At 38.4% G+C, this 26,765-nt stretch overlaps 2 protein-coding genes across 2 annotated transcripts in view; one reads left to right on the top strand and one right to left on the bottom strand.

The window, feature by feature from the left end:
* Positions 1-4,655, top strand: part of Stat1 (signal transducer and activator of transcription 1, 91kDa) — a 42,000-nt gene extending 37,345 nt beyond the window's left edge. Inside the window, exons 24-25 of the mRNA XM_013028899.1 lie at positions 33-135; positions 3,828-4,655. Of these exons, the coding sequence (XP_012884353.1) occupies positions 33-135; positions 3,828-3,842 (118 nt within the window). The 3' untranslated portion in view covers positions 3,843-4,655. The remainder of the gene's footprint in view (positions 1-32; positions 136-3,827) is intronic.
* Positions 4,656-8,376: 3,721 nt separating this feature from the next.
* The window catches only part of Gls (glutaminase), a 77,492-nt gene continuing 59,103 nt past the window's right edge, over positions 8,377-26,765 (bottom strand). Inside the window, exons 16-19 of the mRNA XM_013027619.1 lie at positions 14,962-15,023; positions 13,909-13,985; positions 13,739-13,802; positions 8,377-11,050 (exon numbers count right to left, since the gene is read on the bottom strand). Of these exons, the coding sequence (XP_012883073.1) occupies positions 10,894-11,050; positions 13,739-13,802; positions 13,909-13,985; positions 14,962-15,023 (360 nt within the window). The 3' untranslated portion in view covers positions 8,377-10,893. The remainder of the gene's footprint in view (positions 11,051-13,738; positions 13,803-13,908; positions 13,986-14,961; positions 15,024-26,765) is intronic.

Below are 26,765 nucleotides of genomic sequence, written 5' to 3'. Positions count from 1 at the left end.
ACTAACATTCCTCTCCCTTTTTCCTGTTTCAGCCATCCTTCTAGACTACAGACCACAGATAACTTGCTCCCCATGTCCCCAGAGGAGTTTGATGAAGTAGCGCGGATTATGGGCCCTGTAGAATTTGACAGTATGGTAAGTGCTGGGGTCAGGTGTTGCTGCCCGCTGCTCCTAGACCGTGCGCCCTCTGTGGCAGGCAGGTGTTGTGGCAGACCCTGCTTGTGAGAAGAAATCTCTGCAAAGTCAAGCAGAGGGTATTTTCTGGATGAGCCTGAACAGGTTGGAGCCTGCTACAGTTTCAACAAACATTATCAGATTTTTATTCTTGGCATTCAGCACCCTCCAGACAATATTAGATGGCATTTCAAACTTGTGTCTCCTTTTTTAAACCCTTTCAAATTAGAATTTCTGTCCCTGTTGAAATTTCACATAGTAAAGAGCCAAGAATTTTCTGGTAGGAAATTGTGTAAGTCAGTCCTGGGGCCGATAACAGGGTATTAGCCTTAGGCGTGTTGGTTTTAGGCGCTAGTGCTTGACAGTGACTATTATTCTAAATTTTAGCTCTACATTCTTAGCAGCAATGAAACCACTTCACTTGCTTTATACTTGAGGACTACTTTGCATTACTAGCTCCTGAAGTTGCAAAGAGCTCGCTAGAACAAATGGTTCAGTGAGAGTGATTGTTAATCAAAGGAAAGAATCTTCTTTTAAGAGAATATTTTTCCAGTATATCAAATAGTATTGTTTGCCTTTCAGCCTGGAATCCTTCCTCTGAAAGATTTTTTTTGGGGGTTGGCTAGGTTTTTGCTGATGCTGTTTAATTTTTAAGCCTATTTCCACATGGAGTTATTCCAGTTCATTTTAAAAGGGCTTTTTCTGTAATGCTTTAAAAAAAACCTGAGTCATGACTTTATACCTGGTGCCTAACAAAAATGTGTGTTCAATAATGGGAGGAGATGAGGGAGAGCCAAGTGAGAGGGATGGAGTACAGGGTATCTCTGGGTACCCATGCACCTGGGGAATACATTTATGTGGCCTCAGTAATACCTGCTTGGGCTCAAGAATATTACATGAACTTTTTTCTTTAGCCTGAAACACAGGCTAAAAGTCATTCAAAATTAACTACTATCCCTATTCCATTGGTACAGTGAACCTTTATCTGTATAATGTAGTATCCAGACACTGCTATAAAAATGCCTGTCAGGCAGGAGGCACGGTTCAAGTGGTAGAGTACCTGCCTACCACGTGCATGACACTGAGTTCAAACTCCAATACTACTAAGAAAAAAGAAAGTGACAAGGAACTGCCAGGTGCTAGTGGCTCATGCTAATCCTTGTTACTCAGGAGGCTGAGACCTGGAGGATCAAGGTTTGAAGCTAACCCAGGCAGAAAAGTTGGTGAGACAAGTCTTATCTTTAGTGAACTAATAAAAAGCCCACTGAAGGCGTGGATCAACTGGTAGAGTCCCTGTTGTGGGTGAACACAAGTCAAGTAACTGAGAGGTTCTGAATTCAAGCCCCAATATAAGCCAAAAAAAAAGTGCACATAAGCCTTACACAAGAATGGGAAGTCTGATTCAGAAAATTGATGAAACAAACAAGGACTCTAGATGGATCTTCTTTTACCTCTCTTGTTCGTAAGTTATATCGCTATCCTCACTACTACCATTGATGAGTTGATAGGTGGCACTTATTAAATATGTCCCATATGCTAGGCACAGGCACTTCTTCATGGAAATCCTTTGAGTTAGGTATAAACTAGGATGTAATAGTCAATAAATGGTAAAACAAGTGTTTGAACACACTTGAACTGGCTGCCTCTTATTCTCCATTCTGGAATATGTCCCATAAATATCTAGGCTTGGCTTCATTCAAAACATACACCCTAAAGAGCCTGTTTGTACAGAGATTGAGTGCTTTATTCCGCTTTTTAAGATGAAGGCAGCATAGCCTGTGGGTGAGAGGCCTGTGATTAGGATTTGGCAGGCAGAGTTCCAACTCTGTCATTGCTGTTGTTCCTATGACCTTGGGAACATAAGATGGATTAGTTTCCTCCATCTGTGCAAGCAGGATAGCTTCTTTGAGTCAGTGTGAGAGCAATTTAAATACTGCAATTAAATGTCAGGAAATGGGTTTGTGGTCTTTGGATGCCCCTGTAGCCATTCCATTCCATTCTCTATGATTTTGTTCATTTTATTTGTAGAACAAAGTAAGTCGGTCACACAGCCAACCAAAGTTTCCAGGTAAAGCCATGAAAGACCTACAGAGCTAAAAGGACACTATCGTAGAGGCACAACATTATTAGATTGAGTAAAATTCAGACTAGTGTCAATCCTCAGTCTTAGCTGTGACTTCCATTTAGCACCTGCTTTTAGAATTAGGGCATGTGTCCTGAAATGGATGCAGCTCTCAGGGCTGAACGATTTCTACCAAGTCTGCGGTTGCAGTTCTAGAGTACTGTGAGCCCAGGGACTGATGCCTGGTGCAGCCTCAGGAGTAAGACGCTCCTGAGGAAATTGTCTAAAGTGAGTCAGAGCATCAGTATTTGCTGCAACATGACTTAGGCATTAATTTAGTCTGGATTTTCTGTATAATAACTTTCTCCGTGGACTTCTAACAGAACCAGACTACTCTCTTAGAAGCCTTTGTCCACAGCTCAAACTAAGAACATTTATCGTCACTATTTTTTTCTGCTATGCCAAACATTTTACCTATGCCCTCTAATTCAGTCCTTTCAACAAATCCATATGCTAGTGTTGTCCAATTTCTACATATTCAAGGATCTTGATATTTAGAACGGGTAAGTGACATGCCACGGTCACACAGTAACAGGATTTGAATCAGGGTTCCTGTCCTTCTGCTTCTTTCTCCTTCTCTTTCCCCACCTCTAAGTAGACCAGCTTAACTATAAATTTGCACTGTCAACCAGGCTGCAATATGGAGGCAAGCCCCTTAATGTGCTTTTCAATGCCAAAGAATTTTCCTACAACCATACTTTATAGAACTTACCATTGAGTGCTTGGGATTTGGAAAATCTTAATAGGCTTTTACAGTTCAGTGTCATGTGTCTCAATCCTAGTACCTTGGCATTTGTGGCTAGATAACTTGTTATGCACTATTTTTTGCCCAAAAGATGTTTAGTAGGTAGAAGCCAGTAGACACACCCACTCTTGATGATGAGAAATGTCTTCAGACATTGCAGAGGACAGGATCATTACTGACAGTGTTGTCTGGTCTAACAGAATGAGCAGAAAATTAGGAATTCAAGGGCAAGCTAGGATTCTTGGATAAACATTTTACTGTCGGCAAGTTCCTCTGTTCCAAGGCAGTAGGCACTAGTGCAGGAGGTAAAGGAGTTCTCATAATAATTCTCCTCTTTTTGCCTGTATCTGTAACCCAGGTTTCATTTATTTTACCTACTGAATGACCTTAACGGGAAATTCATCATTTCATTTCCCTCTCATCCCTCTCCCTCCGGCATATAGTTCAGCATTTCCACACTTGTTTTGCATGGGCAGATTTGCCACATTGCTCTGTCACTAGACTTGCTTAACAGCAGAAAGCTTTATATAGTCTGTCTGGACGAATTCACAAAATTGAGTCAGCAGGCTGGAAAGTATAATCCATCAGCTTAAGTGACATAAAAGGTCTTGATTAGTCCAGGAAAATGGATAGGACATGCTGAAGACTTTAATTTCATGCTGGTTATTTGCTGTTGGAAGCATCTTTCTGCTACTCCATTGTAGAATGGACAGTAATGTTAAATGTATGCATTTGCGTGTCACAGGATCCATATAATGATCTTAACTACATTTTGTCTTTTTGCAGATGACCACAGTGTAAACGCGAATTCCTATCATCTTCTCTGGAGACACTTTCTTCCAATGTGTGATTTCTCCTGCTACTCTGTTCCTTCATATGCTGTGTTTCTAGGGAAATGAAAGAACAAGAGTTTTGCTACAAACTGTTGATAGCAAGTGGATATTTCCCTAATTCTGAAACATGTTACTTTGAAGGGCTTCATTATCTTCTTGAAGGTTCAATGGAAAGAAAAGCACTCTATGCAGAGTGGAATTTGCAAATGGAAAATATCCAGATACACTCAAAGCATCAAGACTAGAATGAGATTCCTTTGGGAAAGGTGAGAAGCGTGGTAACATCTAGCAACTGTAGGTCATTGGCTAGATACATGGATATTTAAGTACCAATTTAATGTAGTGATGGTAAATTTGTTTTAGAGAATTCTTATGTGTTGTCTCTGCTTTAAATATGATTGGAAGTTTTCCATTACTATACCTGTGACATAATTCACAGTCAAGTTTATATCCGATGACATAATACTTTGTCAACATTAGCCATGCTACTACTGAGTAGGAGAAAAACACCTTATTTTCTTAAACTTGAAATTTGACATGTAGACAGACATAGAAATTTAAGGGGTTAACTTGTTTTATCATTATCAGTCTGTAGTCTATTACTCACAGAATTGAGAAAGGAGTAGAAAAAATAATAACTAAATAACTTAAATCATTCACCAGAGATAATAGGAGAGTCAAATGATCAAAACCCAAGTTTTGTGTAACTGCCTTGAGAACTTCATGTTTTTGCTGATTAATATGTATTTCTGACAAATTATATTTGCAAATGGTCCCGTGATCTCTTCTGTACTTTTTCCAGACACTTTTTGGATGGGTGAATTTTGGTGGAGTGTGCCATGCATTTTTTTCTTCTTCCTCATTAGCACTGACACAAACCAGTTGTTCCAGGGACTGGCTCTTGGGGTTTGCAGGGAGCTTTCACATAGGCTTTTATATGGCTGAACTTCATCTCTTCATCTTCACCACAACTATGTTCTTACATACGGGTTTTGCTTCTATTTGGGTGATAATTTTCTTAAAGTACAGCTTAAGTCTATGTAGTGCATTAAATGTAGTATGTACATATAACTCAGTGCTGCGTATAGACTGAAACGCTCTCTCCATTTTTACATAAGATAGCATTGGCTGGACTGGATTTTGGCTACTTTTTCATTGGAATGGTTGAGAAGCACAACATTTTTTAAGATGTCTTTAATTGCTGTGCTTTAAATGATTTTAAGTATTAAAATTCTAATATTAGTATTTAGTATAAAGATATATAAAGTTGCTGGCATTATGAATTAGTATAATATTTATCTCATTAAAATGTCTTTAAAATAAGATTAATAACATTATTTTCCTATTTGATTATTAAGATAACACTATTTCCTATTTCACTGTTTTGCCCTTATTCTGCTTATAATCAGAATCACTATGGCAGATTGAGAGAGCAGCTTGTGTTCTTACAAAATTGACCATTATAAGTTGTCAATGAACTAATCTGGCTTGAGAGATATGTAAATATATCTAGGATGGTGGTTTATCCTCAGACAGTACATGTACCACCTGGGACCAACTTTTCATTTTTAAGGAAAGAAAATTGTTCTGAAGTGACATTAAGTAAAGTCAATTTAGTCAAATTTGAAGTTTGTTTTTTTTTTTTTTTGGTGCCAGTTCTGGAGGTTTAACTCAGGGCCTGGGCACTGTCCCTGAGCTTCTTTTGCTCAAGGCTAGCACTCTACCACTTGAACCACAGCACCACTTCTGGCTTTTTGTGTTTATGTGGTACTAAGGAATCAAACCTAGGGCTTCATGCATGCTAGGCAAGTCTTAAAGAACAAAAATAGTGCTGTGTCACATCTGGCTATCCCAGATAGCACTTAAACAATTCTTTATTTACCTTTTAAATCACTCAGAGCATTTGCCTGAGTGATATCTTTTATTATTCATTTATTAAAAGCTAGGTGTGGTAGCACATTATATAATCCCAGGGCATAGCGGAGGCTGGAGGATTGTGAGATCTATACCAGCACAAGCAAATCTAGTGAGACCCTCTCTCTAACACCTCTAACTCATCCCTATAATTCTAGCTACTCAGAAGGCTAAGACACAGAAGATTGTGGTTTGAGACCAGCCCAAGCACTAATGTCCATGAGACCCCCCCATCTTCAAAATAATCATTAAAAAAGCAGGACTACAAGCATGGATCAGGTAGCAGAGTGACATTCAAGCAAGCACAAGGGGCTGAGTTTAAACCCAGTACTAGCAAAAATAAATAAATAAATGAAAACAAAATAGCAGTGGGTACCTCAAATGGTGGTTTGCCTAACAACTATGAGTCTCCTGGGTTCAACCCTAGTATTGCAAAAAAAAATTCTTATTTTTTTAAATGGTCAGATATATATTAAGAACCTGCCATGAGCCAGCATTAGTCATAAATGTTTGGGAAACATCAGTAAACAAAGTATCTGTGCTCTTATAATCTCAAGATGTTAAGTCACTGAACCATATTTTCTAGTGCAGTCCCCTTACTTATTAAAGCTTAAGATTTTGCCAAGTAAACATAGCCAAAAGCCCCAAATAATATAAATGTCTTGTTGTTGTTTTTTTAAATCCTCAACTGCAGAGAAATAACATTTAAACTAGTTGCAGGAAGGCTAATCAATATTGTTTTTATAGCCTACTAAGATAAATTTATATAGCTCTTAAATAATATGACTCAGTGATACTCAGCTTCCATATGTTAACAAAGTAACTTCTAGCTCTGTGCTTGCTGTACTCACTGAGAACTTGAAATGATCTACATTGATCAAACATACATAAACTTACTTAAGTTACACTGGATATACAAAGAACATAGGCGGTCTAAAGGGTAGAAGCTTTTTATGAAATACCTATTATCAAATTCATGCATTCTTCTGTAATATCCATAATTCTATTACAATACATTAAATACCTGTTTGTGTGTTTGCAGCCTTTCCCTATTTCTTGCTCATGAAGTCTTGATATTTTTGCTGTTATGGTTGATTATCTTACCGTTATAGCACACATTTGAGAGGCCGAAATGGGCATGGCTGGCTATAGGAGGCTTGGACCCAGGGTCAGGCTCCAGAATGAAAGTGAGAACCTCAATCTACCTTTAATGCTTTCCATTGTTGTTTTACCTTTCTCACCTCATTTTTAAGTAATTGCCTTTTTGAATCCTTCCCATCCCCAAATACACATACCTTCTCTAATCTAGTAAATCATGTCCCTTCCGAACCTAATTTTGTAATTCCCTTTCCCAGAAAGCCTCTCGGCACTAGAACCATTCATCCTCTGAAGTATAAATGTATTCACCTTACTATGATAATTAGCTAATGAAATTAGGTAGCCAAACCTCTAAAAAAACGTTTCACAGTAATAAAATGACATCACTGTATCAAGAATGAGCTGAGATTTTCCATACATTTATTGTCACCTTCTATTTGGGGCTACATAATGTGCAGCTGAAATTGACTATAGGCAGGACTTAACACTGAAGCAACTATGCCCATCCTTAAAACTCAGCAGAGAGCCAGGCATGGTGGCTCATTCCTGTTAATCTAGCTATGCAAAGGCTGAGATCTAAGGATTGAAATTTGAAGCCAGACTGGGCACAGATGTCCATGAAACAGACTATCTCCCATTAACTAGCAGAAAAGCAGGCCTGGAGGTGTGTTTCAAGTGGTCAAGGGTCTGCCTTGTAATTCTGAGCTCAAGACTGAATCAAAACCCCACTATTGTCAAAGAAACAAAAATCAGCAGAGGAAAGGCCTTAACCAATACACATGAGTAAGTTAAAATGCTTATTCCGTCCATAGCGGGTATGGTCTGTGTTGTAACATGTAGGGACAGACATGGACTATGAGTTCTGTTTCATGGCCCACTCTTAGTTTCTGCGACATCTGTAAGAATGGGTTAGAGTAGATGTAGTGACAAGGTGGCTCCTTTGGCCAAGCGACTAAGTGTGTGATAAAGAACTCTGATAGGAAAAAATGTCATGGCCATGGTGTGCCTACAATTTCTGTATCCTTAGAAAAACCAAACGCCCTAAGCCTGAAAGGAATGAGCTCTGAGCAGGGTTTCTGGCTCTGGAGGAGAATGCCATCCCCACGTGGGATGAGTTAGTTAGGAACTGAGGTTTTCCAGTTGGTCCAGCTAAGACCGTGTTGTGGCAACACTGGGATCAGCTCTCCAAGTAGATTTTAAAGCTTCATGAAAAACATCTTTCTTTCATTCAACGATATGTTTGGTCAGTAGCTCACTTCAGCAAGTATGTGCAACTGTCAAAGCAGAGGACTGGCTTCTAGAGCAGAACAGCTCACCTACCCTCCTGAGCTTCAAGGATGAGTTTCTCATGGTCTCATCCTGGTATTGCCAGCTCCCTGTTTCATGGTAGGCATCAGAAATGGATTTGTAACCAATTTTTACCATGGTCCTATGCCCAAAAGAGTTACCAACCCAGTGCCAAAAGAAAAAAAATATTTTAAGAAAATTCATTTTTCACACAGTTTTGATACATGTATTTATTATGCTTTAAAAGCAACGTTACCTAATTTTATTTAAAATAAATGTTTTCCAATTTCAGAATACTTACAATTTATAGTTTTAAGATTAGATTCACTTTGGGAGATGTTGGAAGCAAATACATTCATAGCTGTGTAATGACCTCATGGTCATTCAGTCCCTTCCAGACAGACAATAGCAACAGCAAATCCTGCTGTGCAGCTCAAGGGCAGTGTGGGCAGCAGAGGTACAGCATATCACCAAAAATAGGGCCATTAGAACCAAGATCAGCAGAACAACAGTGTGGACACAGCCTGAAATTAACATGACCTTCTAAAGCTCTTGGTGATACAAAAATCATATAGTCCTAATGCCAAAACAAAAAGGTCTTTGGAGTTTTACCCATGACAGCAGTTGACAGCACAGTCAATAAGCATTTACACCAAATGTACTCATTACCGGCCAATAGCAAAGGGTCAGCTCAAGACCAAGCTCACAGTCATAAGTAACATCCTGGGTAAGTAAGGGCATATTTAACTAAACCACAAAGATTCCACAGAACAGTTTGATCTTAGAAAATAAGAGAACTCTTTTTGTTCCCAAATAATAGTCAGAACCTCTTGTTATTAGAGAAAAGCCTCAAAGTTATTGAGTCAAAAGCCACAAATCACTGAATCAAAAGCCACACAACTGAACCACTGTAATGTTTCATTTTAATCACAAAGCTCCTGTTTGAGCAGTTATCTCAATTGACTTCAATTAAAACATGTCTACCACCTAACACCTTTTGGGTTCATGGTACTTCTTACTTGCAAGCACCTCCTACCCACATGGCTTGACAGGTCTGTGGGGGAGGGGCATAGCCACAGGACTAGTTACCTACTCACCATCCTCTTCCTACGGTATCTGGAACTTGGGAACAGCTTGGTTGCTGCCTGGTGCTGCTAAGGGGCTCTGGCTATGGTTTCACCAGAACTGCTGGCCTGGGAATGGTTGAAGCACTCAGACTAAAAGCAAAAATCAAAGTACCAGAGGCTTCTGGCATGAGTGAGGTGCCATAAAAGAGGAAAGCAGCAGTTTGTGCTGATGGGGAAAAAGGAAATTGCCGCTTTAATGTGGTAGCATTTGTGTAGTTGAGAATTTTGCTCATTACATAAAATGTAGCTTCAAAGAAGTCCATTTGTGCATGCGTGTGTGTGCACATGTGCTTAATATCATAAATCCTAATATACCTTTATCTCCTCCAAGGAATAATACGATAAACTAGGTGCAATTCCTAGAAAATTCTGCTCTTTCTTTTCTGAATTCTCTTTCTAAATTAACCATGAGTTACTTCCCCAAGACAAGAACATGATGAGCCTCAATTTTAAATAAAATGGCCTTTTCTTATTATTGAACTGTGGACCCCACCAAAACTATAGAATAGAATATTTGAAGGTATCTGGAGCAATCCAGGAGTCCCAAAGAGGACAAATAACTTGGTCTAGATTTCTAATGGGTTTAAAAACAGATTGGTTGTAGCAGTTCCCATAACATCTTAATAACTGGTAGCTTAAAGCATTTTAAGTTTTGTCTTTATCCTAGAAGCTGAAAAATAACTTCTAACAGAACTGTAATAGTACACACCTTCATTCTTTAGACTGATTAATTTGGCTAATTTATACTTAGTAACTTCATGTCTGGTTCATCTTCTGTAGACAAATGGCAAAGTTCTAGCTTCAATGCCAGAAATATGAGGCGTTTTCTGACTTACAGTGGAAACATGAAAACTGCATAGTATGCCAGCACTCATTTTCCCAGCTAAAGGGGAAGAGGCAGATAGTGAAACATCTGAGAAAAGAGGCTGGACTAAAGGGATATAGAAAAAGGAAAAATTTTCAAAAGTATAACTATATCACATATACATTTTGGTCACCAAACATATCTTAAACAGATTCCCTGATAAAATCTAATCAGAATTGGCTTATTATATTAACAGTTGTTAACTACTATAATTTTAAAGAGTTACACTGTTAGGTGAGGATGGTAAGAGACATTTTAAACACTCAACCATAAGTGCATATAACTTTTCAAACATTCAGACTAAATCTATATTGGAAGTCTTGAAAATCACACTGTTTGCTTCTAAAGACAGTCTCAACCCCTATGGACAGACTATATAACAGCTTAATTTACAAATGCATACAAGCAGATCACTATAAATTGAAAATTCATAAAACAAATCATGAAGATCACACAGTTATATGCTAGGATTGATAACTATTTCTTTTACATCAAATTATACAATGCACGAGGTAAATATTTCTCACATTATGGAGGGAGATTTGTTTTATTTCTATTTTTGCCAAAGAAATAAGATTTGTCCTGTGTGCACAATGAAGAAAAGTCCAGTAACACTGAAATGATAAGTGTAAAATATACATCACTACCAGATAGAAATACACATGTTCTTCATAACCATTTTCCACAATTAAATAGGTAAGTGATTTACATCTTGGAATTTAAGACCATTATAACAATCCATCAAGATTCTTATGGACAGTTTGATTTTCCTTTCCATTGTCAGAATCTCCTTGAGGTGTGTACTGGACTTGGTATTCCTGGAGGATTTTAAATACATCATGGTGTCCAAAGTGCAGCGCTTCATCCATGGGGGTGTTGTTCCACCTAAGCAAGTGGCACAGTATGGACAGGATCATTAGGTAATTTATGAACGAAGACGGTCAACTAGCATCCTAGGTTTTAAATATATGTTAAATGTTTTAAATTGCCCAATTTAGACATTTGAGCAACACTACAAGTGAAAATAAATAGCAGAAATGGATTTAAAGTTAAAAGAGTGGTGTCAGAGACAAGGTGGGACATTGAGGAGGAAGAGAACTGTTAAAGAACCTTGTTTACTATCGAGTTGACAGAATACTGCCTCTCTAGGTCATCAAGTTTAACTTCATGAAAAACACAAACTCTCTCTTTTTAAATAAAATTTTCAAAGAAATTCTAGTACACAATGTGTACCACATTAGCCTTTGGCAGAAAATTTATGTTCCTAGGAACTAAAAAGAAAAATCAATAAATCCCAGAAGTCTAGAAATTGGAAGTCACATATTGGAAGTCAGATTTTCAGCATGTCCAGCAAGGATGGGAAGCTGCTGGCTCAACTCAACCACAACCTGAAGAAATAACTAGAAGACTAACTCCCCTTTACTCCTAACTGTGCTTTGGAGGGCTTTATTGTTTGTTGAGTTTGGTGGATGAAAATTCCAGGATAAGGTATATAAATTTAAGCTTTTTGCAGAAGGAGACATCACTATAAAACCAGCACTATAAAACTCTCAGGCCCAGTGAAACACAGGTGAGTTCTCTAATCTTGGCAGAGGCCCGGCACCCTACCCTTTCTCTGCTACTCATTAACTTCTCCACAGCTGCTGCTCTCTTTCTCGACTGGTTATAGCCACTGCACCACCTTTCTTGGTTTCCTTCTCTGTTTTGAACCTTTTAACTTTCAGTGTGGTGACAATATGAACCAAAAGGTGCTTAAAATATTCTGGTTCTTAAACATTTTTGATAGCCTGGTCCTGATTTTCAAAAGCAGGTAAGTGTCCTTTTACTTTGATACTGGACTTCGTCAGTTTAGGAGTCAGTGGCATCATGTATAGACTTAAATCATTTTCAGCAATATGTTTGTGTCACTGTTTTAGAAAGCCATCTTCATATTACTTTCTTTTAAAACAACACTTCATGAACTAATAAAAAAACATCAGCTTTAAAGAATAATACCATTCAGTAATATTTTACAATTGATTCTAGCTTTCATTCTGTACTAGTAGATGAACATAAAGTTACCAAGTTAGTTATTCAGCTAACACCTGTCAGATGGGTAGTTTATTTTTATATTCCTATAGGCCTTACGAAGGGAAGAAAATTCAAGAAATACAAAACAGTATTTCCATCATGAATTAGTGTTTTGGGGGAGATTAGAAGCACCAACGGAAACACTCAGGTTTCTTGCTCTAGAAATTGCTAGGATGGGCATATCATATTGGGATAACTGGGAGGACTATCACCATAACTCGAGGTTTTGGAATCCTTCCAATAAAGAATTGAAATAATGATTCTTTGTAACAACTATATAAATAAAATTGGGTAGCCAAAGTATTACTAAACTTACAAAATTGAAAAGTTTCAAGACACTGATATTGAGACTTCTCTTGTCTTACAAGCTAGACTAACAATATCCAGACCAGAATTTAAAGAAATAGAGCTCAGGGCTGGGAAGGTGGCTCAGTGGTAGAATGCTTGCCTTGCATGCATGAGGCCCTGGGTTCGATTCCTCAGCACCACATAAGCAGAAAAAAAAAGCCGGAAGTGGCACTGTGGCTCAAGTGGTAGAGCGCTAGCCTTGAGCTGAAGGGCTGAGGGACAGCGCCCAGGCCCAGAGTTCAGGCCCCACGATCGGACCAAAAAAAAAAAAAAAAAAGAAATAGAGCTCAGCTGAACCAATCTAGTTACTAAAGTGTTATCAACTTGCTCCAAATTTAGTGCGCTGCATTTTTCAAATAAGAAATCCAAACTCTTTAACATACATACCAAACCTCTCCATGAAGTGTTTTATTTCCCTTGCATTCAGAACTTTTATTCTGATTGCTCACTGTTGGCTCACCCACTCTGTTCCATTATATAACCTCCAAGTATACGAGGAAAGAGTTTACTGTGCATATACCTCTGAACTTTGGTTGTATTCTTACCCTGGCCCTAGCCAGCAGGTGGAGAGCTTTGCCACCGGATAAATAGCAGTTTACCATGTAGACCAGGAGAAAGAAGCAGAAAACACACCAAGTAGATAGATTTCTCCTACTACAGATAAAGTGCTCTTCTTCCTATGCTCCTAAATCTCCTCTTTTCCTGAAGTACTGATTAAAATTCAACCTCCACAAAGTCATTTAAAATTGATTCCACTCAACTCCAGAAATAACAAGCTCCAATATATTCATTTTAGAGTTCTTTAACTTCAGCTTTCTTACAGATTCTTACATGCTTTTGGAAATGTTTGTTCACCCTGCATATTGAAAAGCCTCATGAGAACAGATTTTTTTTTCTTTTCAAATACCAAAAAAAAAATCCTCTCTTCTTCATACAGTGTGTTCATAGATAGTCAGATCTGAACATTTCTAAACAGGAAACCGCTGGTAGATAAGAGAGAGGATATGAGGCAAAATGATATATCTAACAGAGACAAGGTATTGTTTTTTGAGACAACATAGCAGACTCAAGAATGTCTTCAATCATTTGAACACTGATCCTGTGTAATAAAATACCTACTTTCCAATTATGTCAGAAGGTAACCTAAGCACTCACCTGTCCTTGGGGAAAGGATTTACTTTGCAAGCTTCCAGCAAAAACTTAACCACTTCCACATGACCTGTAACCACACACACCCACAGACAGAAAAAATAGACTTTAGTATGGAATTTTAAACAAATTAAATCTTGTGGGGGAGGAGAGTGAACATAGGTGTTATCCATTACCCTCTGCAGCAGCTACATGGAGGGCTGTTCTAGAATCATAGTCTCTCTGTTCCATGTCCATGGCTGACAATGCAAATCTGAAAATTCACAAGCATAGCTATTCATTATACATTTTAATACATTTAATTCACATTTACAACTTTTACTCCATCGGTTCAGTCTAAGGGCCTGTCAGGTGTCATCCCTCACTGATCTCATTAAAGGTAATTAGAACTATGGTTCATCTCCCTTATACAGATGAGCTTGGTAAATGCCACTTCACCTCTGCCTTAGCTTTGCTACCTTGGGGAATATACAACATTGTCTCACAGGATTAAGCTGAACCACATTATTATTTGATCTAAAAAATAATGGTATTCTATTAATTCAAAATTTATGTCTCAAGCAAGAAATCGGTACTAACATTCTTTAAGCTGACATTTTAGCCTACAGTTAACAGATACTCATGGAGACTTTAAAAACAGAATGAGCCACTGGTGGCAAACGCTTAGCTACTCAGGAGGCTGAGATCTGAGGATCATGGTTCAAGGCAGTACTGGCAGAAAAAGTCTATGAGACTCATCTCCAATTAACTACTAAGTTCATGACCAATAACAACAAAAATAACAGATGGGGGAATTAAGCCTACAGCTTTGTCACTCTAAAGGTTGGCTGCAACTCTACAAGAAACCTTATATTAGGTATATGGTATTATACAGTGATTTGTAGGATACCAAAACCCTAATCCTCCAGTCCACCAGAGATAAGGAGTAGAAATGGAAAATGGGAGGGAATTGTGTGATTACAGTAAACCACTAACTAGTCAGCTTAGTTGGGTAGTTAACAATTGGGCAAAAAGTGATATTGGCTTTTATAGGAAGTAGAAAAAGACAACACTGGACAGAAGCTGGTCTAAGGCATTGGAAGTAGAGAGGTCTTTTTTTAATGTTTGGATTGTTTTTATTAGAGGAAAATTGGACATGAATTCTTAGCCATAAAATGGCTGCTCACCCAGAAGCAAATTTATAAAGAACAGAAAGCTATATACAAGTCAATTCACCCTTGTTAACATACCTTCGAAGGGCAGACACATCTCCAGTATATGCAGCAAACAAAAGGTTTATCACTGACTTGACCTGCAAAGAAAAGAAAAGAAACATAGAGTCCAACTGTCACTTAGTGATTTCCATGTACTCTGAACACTTCAGCTGGCAAAAAAAGATCTCAAATTCACACCTACAACCAAAGCACACATGTGGTATTTTTTTTGGTCAGCCGTGGGGCTTGAACTTTGGGCCTGGGCGCTGTCCCTCAGCTCTTCAGCTCAAGGCGAGCGCTCTACCACTTGAGCTATAGCGCCACTTCCGGTTTTTCTGGTGGTTATTGGAGATAGGAGTCGCACGGTCTCTCCTGCCCGGGCTGGCTTTGAACCGCCATCCTCAGATCTCAGCCTCCTGAGTAGCTAGGATTACAGGCGTGAGCCACCAGCGCCCGGCTATGTGGTATTTTTTTAACCAGGATTGTGAAGGAAAAGTCAATAATAAAGATAACTGTCTGAGGGAAAGAATGGAAAGATGGTAGCAGCTGGCACAAAAACCTGAATGCTCCCAATCTGTGAAATTTACAGTTGGAACAACTGAAAATTCTTTAGAACACTTCTCATTAGAAAGTACAGTGCACAACTGTATACTGAAAACTTCCTATCACATCATTATTACAAACTAAATTATGCCACGTAAATGTCTCATCCATCCAAGTAGACACTTCCTTCACCTATGGCTTCCTTATACATATTAAGAGGTAAAAATTTAATGGTTTTCAACCTAAGAATAGAGCTGTACTTCACTGGATAATATTGTTTTTCCCAGATGATAAAAATTAGGGCATTCTCAGATACTATTGTAAGCCATAAATGGTGGGAAAATTCACTAAATTTTAAATCACTGCTATTGAGTACTCCAAGACTCAAAATGTATTTGCTTTTGACAGCTATCTACTTCTCATTCTAGTAGTTAAAGGAGAAAGGTAGTTATCATGAAGGCCACCCAATATCTATCTGCCACCATGAAGACTTTCCTCAATCCTGTGAATGAAAAACTGAACTAATGTCTATAAACAATGCATATATCCCAAATTGTATTTATTTATTTAGGTAATACTGGAGTTTGAGCTCATGGTCTCATGCTTGCTAGGCTAGATAGAGCTCTATCACTTGATTTATGCTGCTAGCCTTGCTTTTTGATGGTTATTTGGGAGATTGAGTCTAACAAATTGTTTCTGCCCAGTTTGGCTTTGAACTACAATTATCTATATGTCAGCTTCCAGGGTCTAGCATAAGCGACTGACATCAAGCATACATTCCAAATTTTGTCTTACAATGTGAATGTCAGCATTCATCATTTAATAAGCAAAGCTTATTAGACTGGAGGAAAAGAAAATAGGCAAGGTCTTCAGGAACATGACCAGAACCCTGAAGCTGTGCTTCAGTACCTTAAAACAGACATTCTCCTTTTGCACTGCGAGTAGCCTTTCCCCATTTGTTTCTATTTGGAGCTGACTGTAGTTGGATTTCCTTGATAAAATATTTTCGAAATGTGTTTCAAAGATACAACTACAAGAGTCTCCATGATGTAAAGGTCTTGTTTGATATGCTCTTAAAAATAATGAATTTCATGTACGCATTATCCTGCCCATGCAATTGTAACCCCTCTGTACAGTATGTTCACAAATAAAATTAAATTAAAAAAAAATAATGAATTTCAGTCAGGCGCCCGTGGCTCATGCCTGTAATCCTAGCTACTCAGGAGGCTGAGATCTGAGGATCGCAGTTCAAAGCCAGTTCGTGATACTCTTATCTCCAATAAGCCATCAGAAATGGTGCTGTGGCTCAAGCGGTAGAGCGTTCTCCTTGAGAAGAAGAGCTGAGGGACAGCGACCAAGCCCAGAGTTCAAGCCCCACGACTGATTCCCCCCCCCAAAAAAATTGAATTTCTTCCTGAAAACTCAGAAGCATATGATGAGGTTCTATAGAATTCGTCCCAAACTTGCCTAACTAGGTACTTTTAGTAAAAAGTGTTGTTACTGATAGTTTTGGTTATCACTTAAAAAAAAACACAAAATATCAATCCGAGTCCTTCATGTATTTAGCTTCCTTTCTGTTGTCTGTTACTACTTCTGCCAGCCTCTATCCTGGAGGCAATCCCTCTTAGACTAGAACAGCATTCTCAGGTGGGGAAGGAGAAAACACTTTGGAGAGCATGTTCTGAGAGTGTCTCTTCATGTCTAGTCGTCCACTCCTACAATTCAAATCCTTCAGATATATTTAGGGAAAGGAATTAAGCACAGAGATTTTTAGTCTCCAAGTGACTCTGATGTGCTCCTTAAAAGTGATTTTAACTTCTGGTGTAATCAATTCTCATTCTCTCCTCTCTTCTTTCTCCTCTCCTCCTCATCTCTAACTCTTCACTACACTTGACCCTATTGTTTCTCCCATTCAGTGCATATTTCTGAAAGTAGTTTATATGATTAACTTCCTGAAAATTACCTTTATACACACTGCCACCTCCAATGAACGCTCTCAAAAGCTCCAGCAGCATTCTCGAACCATCTCAGCTCTCTCAGCACTGCCCACCTTCACAGTGCTTGCTGTGCAGCCGCACTGCCCCCTGCCCAGCCACCCACTCATTCCCCAAAGGCAGTCTCCATCTTCTTTTGTCATCATAATGTCCTTCAAAAGTTTCATAAGTTCCTCTGGGCAGAATGACTTCCCTATCTAAACTTTTGATCTAAACTCCAACCCTACTCCTCCACCTGTCATTATGACATTTCAAACTCAAAACCAGTAACAGCTCTGGTAGCTCTCCAACCTGGTTCGAGAAGTCCATCACCACCTCCCTACTAGACATGGCCTCTGGGAACTTCGGTAGGGATCTCAGGCTTGTGTCCAAAACAGACCTACATTTGCTTTGCTCACCCACTCAATGGTTAGTGCTTCTAGTCTTTCCTATTTGTGGATGACTCTACAAATCACCCATTTGCTCATTTTGGAACCCTGGGAATCATCTAGGGCTGCCATAGTTGCTTATATAGGCTGAGTTGTCCACAAGGCCGCCAAGCTATAGCCAAGTCAAAAGTGTCTGCCATTAGTTCTTCCCGCGAAGGTGTTCAAAACCCAGATGTATTTGCTGGGAGGAAAGGCACTTTCTTCACTCTAAGGTGCTGGGGATCTGCTTCTGCCCCAAATAAAGTTTAATCCCACAAATCCATCGTATAAATCATGTTTCTTGACTCTGTATTCACAATCTACACCTAATTCATCAAAACGTACTTTGCTCCTCCTCCAAAATGTGTGCAGGCCCATCAATGTTCAGCATCTCTGTCACTTCTGCTCCAGGCCTTAAATACAACCTTATCACACATGGAGTAACTGGGGCAGCCTAACACCATCCCATCATAGAGCATTAGCCACTCCCCCCCCCCCGACCTCCCTGATGACTTGTCATCGTATCTACAGTAACATTGAAGCTATCTCTCATGGCTTGTAGACCCTAACTCTTGCCTGGTTACACTGCTCATCTCATTCCTCACCACACCTCCCCTTTAGGCATTACTGCAGTTGGTGGTTACCATGGGTCTGAGGCACTCAGAACCTCCACTGTTGCCAGGGATGCTATTTTGCCAGACAGTAAGCAGGCTCCCTCAATTGTTACACAGATCCTAAAACACCCCCTCCCTCACTTTATCACTCCTTATCCCTTACCTTGGTATTTCTCTTCAGGACAACTGTGGTTACTCAATGATCTCCCTTCCCTGAACTTGTTAAGTTCCTGTAGGGAAAGATCACTGTCTTTTCCTTCTCTTATGTAACCAAGTGCCTGCCATGTATAATATTAAATATCTACTGGTGAAATGAAAATTCCCAAAACATCTATTCAATTTGAAGATTAAATTGTAATCATTAATTGCCTCACTTTCTTTTATATATACTAAATTTTTACCAGATTTACCCAATCGTTTCACCAAAAACCAAAAAACCAAAAACCCCCACAACCTTCCCTCATACTTCTAATCATTCCAAAACTTTGCTTACTGAACCTTTCTTAGCAGGGGAGTGTCAAGAAACTCTAAAATTCATCCCTGATAAAATTGAAATCCTTGCATTCAAGGTTCTCCAGTTTGTTATTTTTCTGTCCCAACTCTATAGCAAAAATCAATCTCAGTGCTCTTGTTTAGCCTTGATGTCTCAGTTCTTCTCTCCTTTGAGAATACCCAGACTCCTAAGCAAATCTCTTCTCTGCCCTTCAAGCCTAGTTTGAAATTCCCTTTCTTACTGCCACACTTTCCCAGGTCAAACCAGCCCTGCATTCATTACCCACTTAGTTTATTCTGTTTTGACATGTGCTTAGGACATGATCATCAACCAGTTACCATCTCTCCAATGACAGCCCTAACTACAGCTTCTTCACTTCTGAGCCGCAATGCATATTATTTCCTGAAAGAACCTTTCCTTTACCTAAATCTCACTGAAATGTCATTCTGACCCCTCCTCTGTGAATGCTGCTCCAGTCTCTTAAATTGGAAGTAATCTCTTGTATTTCTTTCCCTCACTATGGTTCTATCCCACATAAGTACAAGTTATATTTCTGTATCTCATCTCCTAATTACTGAAGAAAACTTAGATTCTGATATGCATACCATTAGTACATTACCCATAGCTCTTATAAAATACATCAGCTCTTCTAAGAAGTATTTTTTTATGTTTCAGTGACTATATATGTGAACTCCATACCTTTTAAATCTCTGAATCAAGCTTCTTTGAATATTACATTCATTCAATTTAGTCACTAAATTTCTGTCAGGAATGGTGGCAGCCCCCTGTAACATGGGAAGTTGAAGACGGAGGATCTCAACTTTGATGTCACCCTGGATTCAGATTCTGTCCAACCCCCCCCCCCAAAACAAAAATAGCCCATCACTGGTGGCTCACGCCTGTAATCCTAGCCACTCAGGAGGCTGAGATCTAAGGATTGCAGTTTGAAGCCAGCCTGGGTAGGAAAGTCTGTGAGATTCTTATCTTTAATGAACCACTAGAAAAATGGAAGTGGAACTGTGGCCCAAGTGGCAGCTCAGGGACAGTGCCCAGGCCCTGAGTTCAAGCCCCACAACTGACAAAAAGAAAAAGAAAACAAGAAAAAAATGTCTTATTTGTAAAACCAGTAAAAGGTTTATCTTAGAATATTTGACTGGTCTAACATTTCAGTTTTAAACATGTTTCAGCTCAGAAATAGTTTTAAGGCACAGGGCTTGGTGACAGATGGCAGGGACATTAGCTTACCTCAAAAATTATGAGTAACATGGAAGTTTGTTACTCTTGCCACGAAAACAAAAGGCTAGCTTCTGTGCTGTATTTGACCCAAACCAGAAGATAAGAATCTGATCACAAAACTGAGTGTTTCTCTCTCCAGAACAGGAAAGCATTTGGAGGCATCATATGGCTAGGCACCATTTAAGAGTAAAACCATAAATGCTGCTTTACTGTATAGCCACTAGAATTTTAATGTTTACATAAATAATGAAATGAGGTATGGTAGAATGCCAAGAAAGAAAATGAAACTGCTTAAAGAGTGTTGAGACAACAGATGGAAATATTTACTTAGAGACAGTTCATTTTCTGGTCATGTAAGAGTGCTCCACAAATACTCCCAACTGAACGGGAGCCCTGTGTAATGCTGCCCATACAGTTAGTTTCAAGGATGGTGTGCTCTGAAGCACTCATCCCCCTCTAAGCCAACTCTGGAAGGAATGAACATGTGTTCATCTTTGATGGAGACTCATTCCCTGATTCACCACAAGATAAAGTTCCTTTCACTTTAAGACATCTGCCAAGAAAGCCAAGATCTAGAAAATAATGCCTAAAGCATAAAATTTATGCCTAAAGCATAAAACCCATTGTTTTGATTACATCACTTCCAATAAATTATTCCTCAGTAACAAGGAAATACACTACATATTAACAATAGCAGCCGTATATTAATAAATCTGATGTTCACTAAGTGTTTACCTCACCTCTCCATATTACAAACTCTATTAAATGTTAATTTTCCAGTACTACTACATTTTCTTTATCAGATTGTGATCAGAGGTTGTCAGACCTAGACCCTTACCTTAGTTTATTTGTACAAAGTCATGGCAACAGTGGAACAAAAATGTTACAGTTCACAAGTTCATTTAATGCAAACATGCTTGCATCAGAATCTTACTTTTATATTCAACAGCTCGATGAGGGCGAGGATTCTATTAAATGACATTCTTAAGTCTTTCATGCTATCATTTTTCTACTTATTTCAACCTGCTTAGAAACTTAATTATGATTTTGGCCTCATACCCTGATATCTCTATCTTACAAACAGCAAGTGTAGAATTACATGTCACTTTTTATACTGTTTTGGAGGGGTTATTGGATATCAAATCCTGGACATTGCACTTTCTAGGCAAGTGCTTTGTCACTGAGCTACATTCCAGTCCTTTATATCACATTTTATTTTATTTTTTATTTTTTGGTCCGATCGTGGGGCCTGAACTCTGGGCCTGGGCGCTGTCCCTCAGCTCTTCAGCTCAAGGCTAGCGCTCTACCACCTGAGCCACAGTGCCACTTCCAGCTTTTTTCTTTTTGCTTATGTGATGCTGAGGAATCGAACCCAGGGCCTCGAGCATGCAAGACAAGCGCTCTACCACTGAGCCACCTTCCCAGCCCCTATATCACATTTTAAATACCTAAAAAAGCAGCTATTTAAACATTTCTGTAAAATATATTGGTGGATGTTTTATTTAGCACTGCTGAGATTAAGAGTCATGGTTAATGAATTAGTGATTCAACTGAGATGGAACCTTTATCTAGATTCTCAATTCTGTACAATTTCACCATGATGAACGGAGTTATTAATAGTATTTCACATTCTAATAGAAAGAAACAAGGACATGAAAGATTAAACAGCAATTTAGCTCTAACTCATAAAAGTCCTTTGTTAAATAATGGAAGAAAAAGGGAGAAGGAAAGAAAGGGAGAAAATAGAGGTACAGAGAGGGAAGATTGATAAACTGGTTTTTATACTTTACTTCATCTACTTTATTTCCAACTGTTTCCAATTCCAAGAATGAGGTTTCCCTTGCTTCTCATATTTAGTTTTTGTTTTTATACAAAGACTAATCAGCTCTTTTGGAATGGCTTTAATAAAATAAATAGAAAAAAGGAGCAATTGAAAGCCCATCCTTCAGTTTCTATCACCACCAGTTTGACGTAAACTGCTCTCTCATTTCCAGCTCACTACTGTATCTGTTGTCATGGAATGGATACCTTCTTCATCTGTTAAATAAACCATCATCATTGCAGATCCAATTTTCTTTTAAAAAGCCTCCCTCTAATTTCTCCATTTACAGTCTTTAAGTGAAAACAAGCTTTTAGACTTCATAAATATTTTTCTTATGGTTAGGTTAAAAAAACAAACCTCATAGTGTAGGTAATGGAAACTTTTAAGTTGCCACCAATACATGTAAATTAAATGCCTTGCCAACACGGGTAGAAAAATAAGCCTATACAATGTGTATATACCCAAAGATACTTCCTCTTTCTATTACAAGAGTTTGTTTAATATTACTAAGGATGTGTAAACCAAAAGTATAGTGCTTTTATGATTAGACTGTGAGAATAAGGCCACACACACCAAGCTTTCCAGTGATTTATTCAAAGCTATTAATATACTATATATAGATAAAACTAATCCAGCCTGGTATTACTAGATCAGAGGATTAGAGACAACCTTTTATAGGAAGAGTAATGCAGCAGTTGCATGACCTTATTTCCAAAATTTTACACAAATACAGGAATTTCTCTTATGGTAATTGTGATAGGAGAATCAAAACAAATTTTATTCTATTTTCTAGTAATGTCACTTAAAAACAAAACTCAAAATGGCAGCTCCAAACAATGCTGCTTGCTTTGGATTTAACTAATAAAATCGCAAGCAGCCATTTTCAAATTTTCTCAATGAGTAACTCATTAAAAATACTTTTTACTTATTTGTAAGCTAAGACATGTGATCACAGAAACTCTGTTCACGAAGACAAACACCAACTACATGTTACTTATAAAAGAACAGCTAATGTGAAGAATGTCCTCTCCTTTGGTTGAGCTAAGTGCTTAAGTATTGTTATTATTGTTTTTATTCAGAGGATGGAAAACAGAAGGCTGGTTGAAATAACTTGGTCAGGGTATCAGAGCTGGCAGGTGACAGAAAAGGCTGCCTGACACCAGGGTCAGCGCTCACAACCACTGCCTATCTATTGGGCTAAGAGAGTTCCTAGCAACTGGAATTTCCTTAATAATACTATACCAAGACAAAAATTTGTCAGAAAAGATTATATAAGAAACAATTTACAGGGAAATCAGAGGGGCTAGTTTTATAGTGAGGTGACAGCAAAGCATTTTATGGAGAAAATAAAAGAATAAATTCAGTTTGATATAAAACTATGAACAACAAATGGAAAACTGTTAAAGATCGTATCTTTATTCTTGTAAGTATAAAATGTTTTAGATTAAGGTAAATAAAATCAAACATGCTTGTTACAGCAACACCTTGTTGTCTCAGTGACTCATATTATTCCAGTAAATGCCAATGAATGGTCTAAAAGGATACCAGTGGACTCAAAAGCATTCCTTTTTATACCAGATTATGAAACCAGCTAACAATATATCTTCGTATAGTCTAAAAATCAGCATTCCTAATTGGGAAGTAGCACACAGAAGGAAAATAGAAATAAGCAAAGGCAGCAATTCCTCTGAAGGATAAAACTGTATTTTTCATGTGGTAAGCCTAGGAGTATATGCATTTCTCTGACAACAATCAGTGTTCCTTCTACTACATTGTTGGTGGGAATGTAAACTTGTTCAACCATCCTAGAAGGCAGTACGGAGGTTCCTCAAAAGACTAAGCATTGAGTCTCCCTGTGACCCAGCAATTCCACTCCTAGGCATTTATCCAATTGACCACAAAGAGGCCACACTAAAGTTACCAGCACAACCATGTTCATTGCAGCACTGTTTATTTTTTATTTATTTTTGTCGGTCATGGGCCTTGAACTCTGGGCCTGAGCGCTGTCCCTCAGCTCTTCAGCTCAAGGCTAGTGCTCTACCACTTGAGCTACAGAGCCAGTTCTGGTTTTCTGGTGGTTTATTGGAGATAAGAGTTTCACGGAGCCTCCTGAGTAGCTAGGATTACACACATGAGCCACTGGTGGCCGGCTTGCAGCACTGTTTATTTACCATACTCAATATATAGAATAAACTCAGATGCCCCTCAGTGGATGAATAGATTAAAGAAAATGTGGTATACACACACACACACACACACACACACACATACACACACACACACACACACACACTGGAATTCTAAGCTTCTATCAGAAAGAAATGTTAAGACGTGGAAAAACTATATTAAGCAAAGTAAACCAGACCCAATGAAACAAAGGTTGCATGTTTTCCCTCATTTGTAGTAATTAGAATGTGCCTATAAATTTGTAAGTACAATGGATGGTAAAAGATGGGTTATACTTGGATATGATAAACAGGACTCTAAACATTCACACAGTGAGACCAAAGAAGAATATTCTTAGGAAAGGATCACAAAAGCTCAGTAGCTATTTGCTTATGAATGTATAAAATGTTTATTAAAGTCCAAGAAATGGAACAAGAGGTTTACTTTTTGTGATTGTTTTGTTTTTCCCTTTCACTTGCTGTTTCTTATTTCTGTACTTTTTGTCTTATATGTAAGTTTATCTGGGGAGGGGAGGAGGAAATAATGGGACAGGGCTTGGAATGTGGCTTAGTGGTAGAGTACATGCATGAGGCCCTGGGTTCAATTCCTCATTACCACATGAACAGAAAAAGTCAGAAGTGGCACTGTGCCTCAAGTGGTAAAGTGCTACCTTTGAGCAAAAGAAGCTCAGGAACAATGCCCAGGCCTTGAGTCCAAGACCTAGGACTGGCAAAAATAAAATACATAAATAAATGAAAATAAAGAAAAAGAAAAAAAATAGTGGGACAAAGGGTGAAGTAATTCAACAGTGATACTAGACACTATGTTGAAAATGAACCATACAACTTTGGGGGAGGTGGTTAAAGAAGAAAAAAATTGGGAGAAAATCAGGGAAGAGGTGACATTGTTCAAAAAGGAATGTACTATTACTTGACCAATGTAACTGTAACCCCTCTGTACATCACATTTACAATGAAACTAAAAACAAAAACCAAACAATATTCCCATTTACTCTTTTTTTTTTTTTGGTCCAGTCGTGGGGCCTGAACTCTGGGCCTGGGCACTGTCCCTCAGCTCTTCAGCTCAAGGCTAGCACTCTACCACTTGAGCCACAGCGCCTTCCGGCTTTTTTCTTTTTGCTTATGTGGTGCTGAGGACTCGAACTCAGGGCCTCAGGCATGCAAGGCAAGCGCTCTACCACTGAGCCACCTTCCCAGCCCCCCATTTACTCTTAAATGGTCTTCTTTCTCTCTTACAGAAATACTTGTAAACTTCATGAAGATTAGTTAATATCACACTTAGGTATTCATAGATATAGTCATAATTATGGAATGACAGGTATGTTTGCTTACAATTTTTATTACAACTGAAACAACAGTATATTAGACCTCCAAGGAACCTAAAAGCAAGAAGATGTGAAGAGAATTGGTCACAAGATACTTGTATTCCTTCAAATGGATTAAAAGATTTCTAAAAAGCTCAATCTTGTGTAAATTAAAAATAAGTGCAGTGGTGGCTCAGTAGTAGAGTGCTTGCCTCGCATGCATGAGGCCCTGGGTTCCATTCATCAGCACCACATGAACCGAAAAAGCCAGAAGTGGCACTGTTCCTCAAGTGATAGAGCTGAAAAGCTGAGGGACAGCGCCCAAGCCCAGAGTTCAAGCCCCATAACCAGCAAATAAAAAAAAGCTCAAACAAGGTCCCTAAGATATGAGTCTCTATTTCAAAGCAGTTTTAGCAGTGATATGGCAGAATTGTGACTAAATAATTCAGTGTAAAGGCGTTCATTTGTGCTGATGGGATCTTGATTGTAGTGTTGAGGATGTGAATCTATACCTGTGCTATGACTGTATAGGTCTTTATAATTCCGTAATTTACTAAGTATTATATTGTTACTATCTTCATTAAGGGTATGTAGAATTCTGTAATTTTTTGGAACTTCCTATAGGTTTATATTGAAAAAAGTTTTTTTAAGTTTTAAGTAAATATTAAAAAAATAATTCAGTGTACGTGGAAGGAGAGAGCAAGCAAAGAGGTGACTGGCATTGTCCAAAAAGAAGCACACTTTTTACCTGACTTATGTAAGGTAAAGGGGTTACCTCTCTTTTTATCACCTTTATAATAATAACACATTTTTTTAAAAATTAAAATGCTCAGGGTACCTGAGTAGCTGATATTCATGAACCACTACTATTCAGCTTAATTCATTAATATGCATATTTTAAAATCATTTCTCTTTTCTTTTTTACTCTTCCAATTTCCCTGTGTAAAGCCAGTACCATTGTTATATAAAGGATGGCATTATTCAGGTTCCTGAATAACAGATTTACTGACTTATGTTGTGTGTGAAATCAATTCAAAAAAGGAAAAAAAAAATCCAGCTTAAGGATCTATATTTTTTAGCATGCCCTGGACACTGCTACAATGGCGAAAGACATATGGACCCAAGTTTTTTTTGTTTTTTTTTTTTGGGGGGGGGGTCCGGTCGTGGGGCCTGAACTCTGGGCCTGGGCGCTGTCCCTCAGCTCTTCAGCTTAAGGCTAGCACTCTACCACTTGAGCCACA

Source organism: Dipodomys ordii, unplaced genomic scaffold, assembly GCF_000151885.1.
Source record: "Dipodomys ordii isolate 6190 unplaced genomic scaffold, Dord_2.0 Scaffold5, whole genome shotgun sequence".
Classification (NCBI taxonomy): domain Eukaryota; kingdom Metazoa; phylum Chordata; class Mammalia; order Rodentia; family Heteromyidae; genus Dipodomys; species Dipodomys ordii.
The sequence above is the reverse complement of the archived record's forward strand: the minus strand, read 5'-3'. Positions and strand labels throughout refer to the sequence as shown.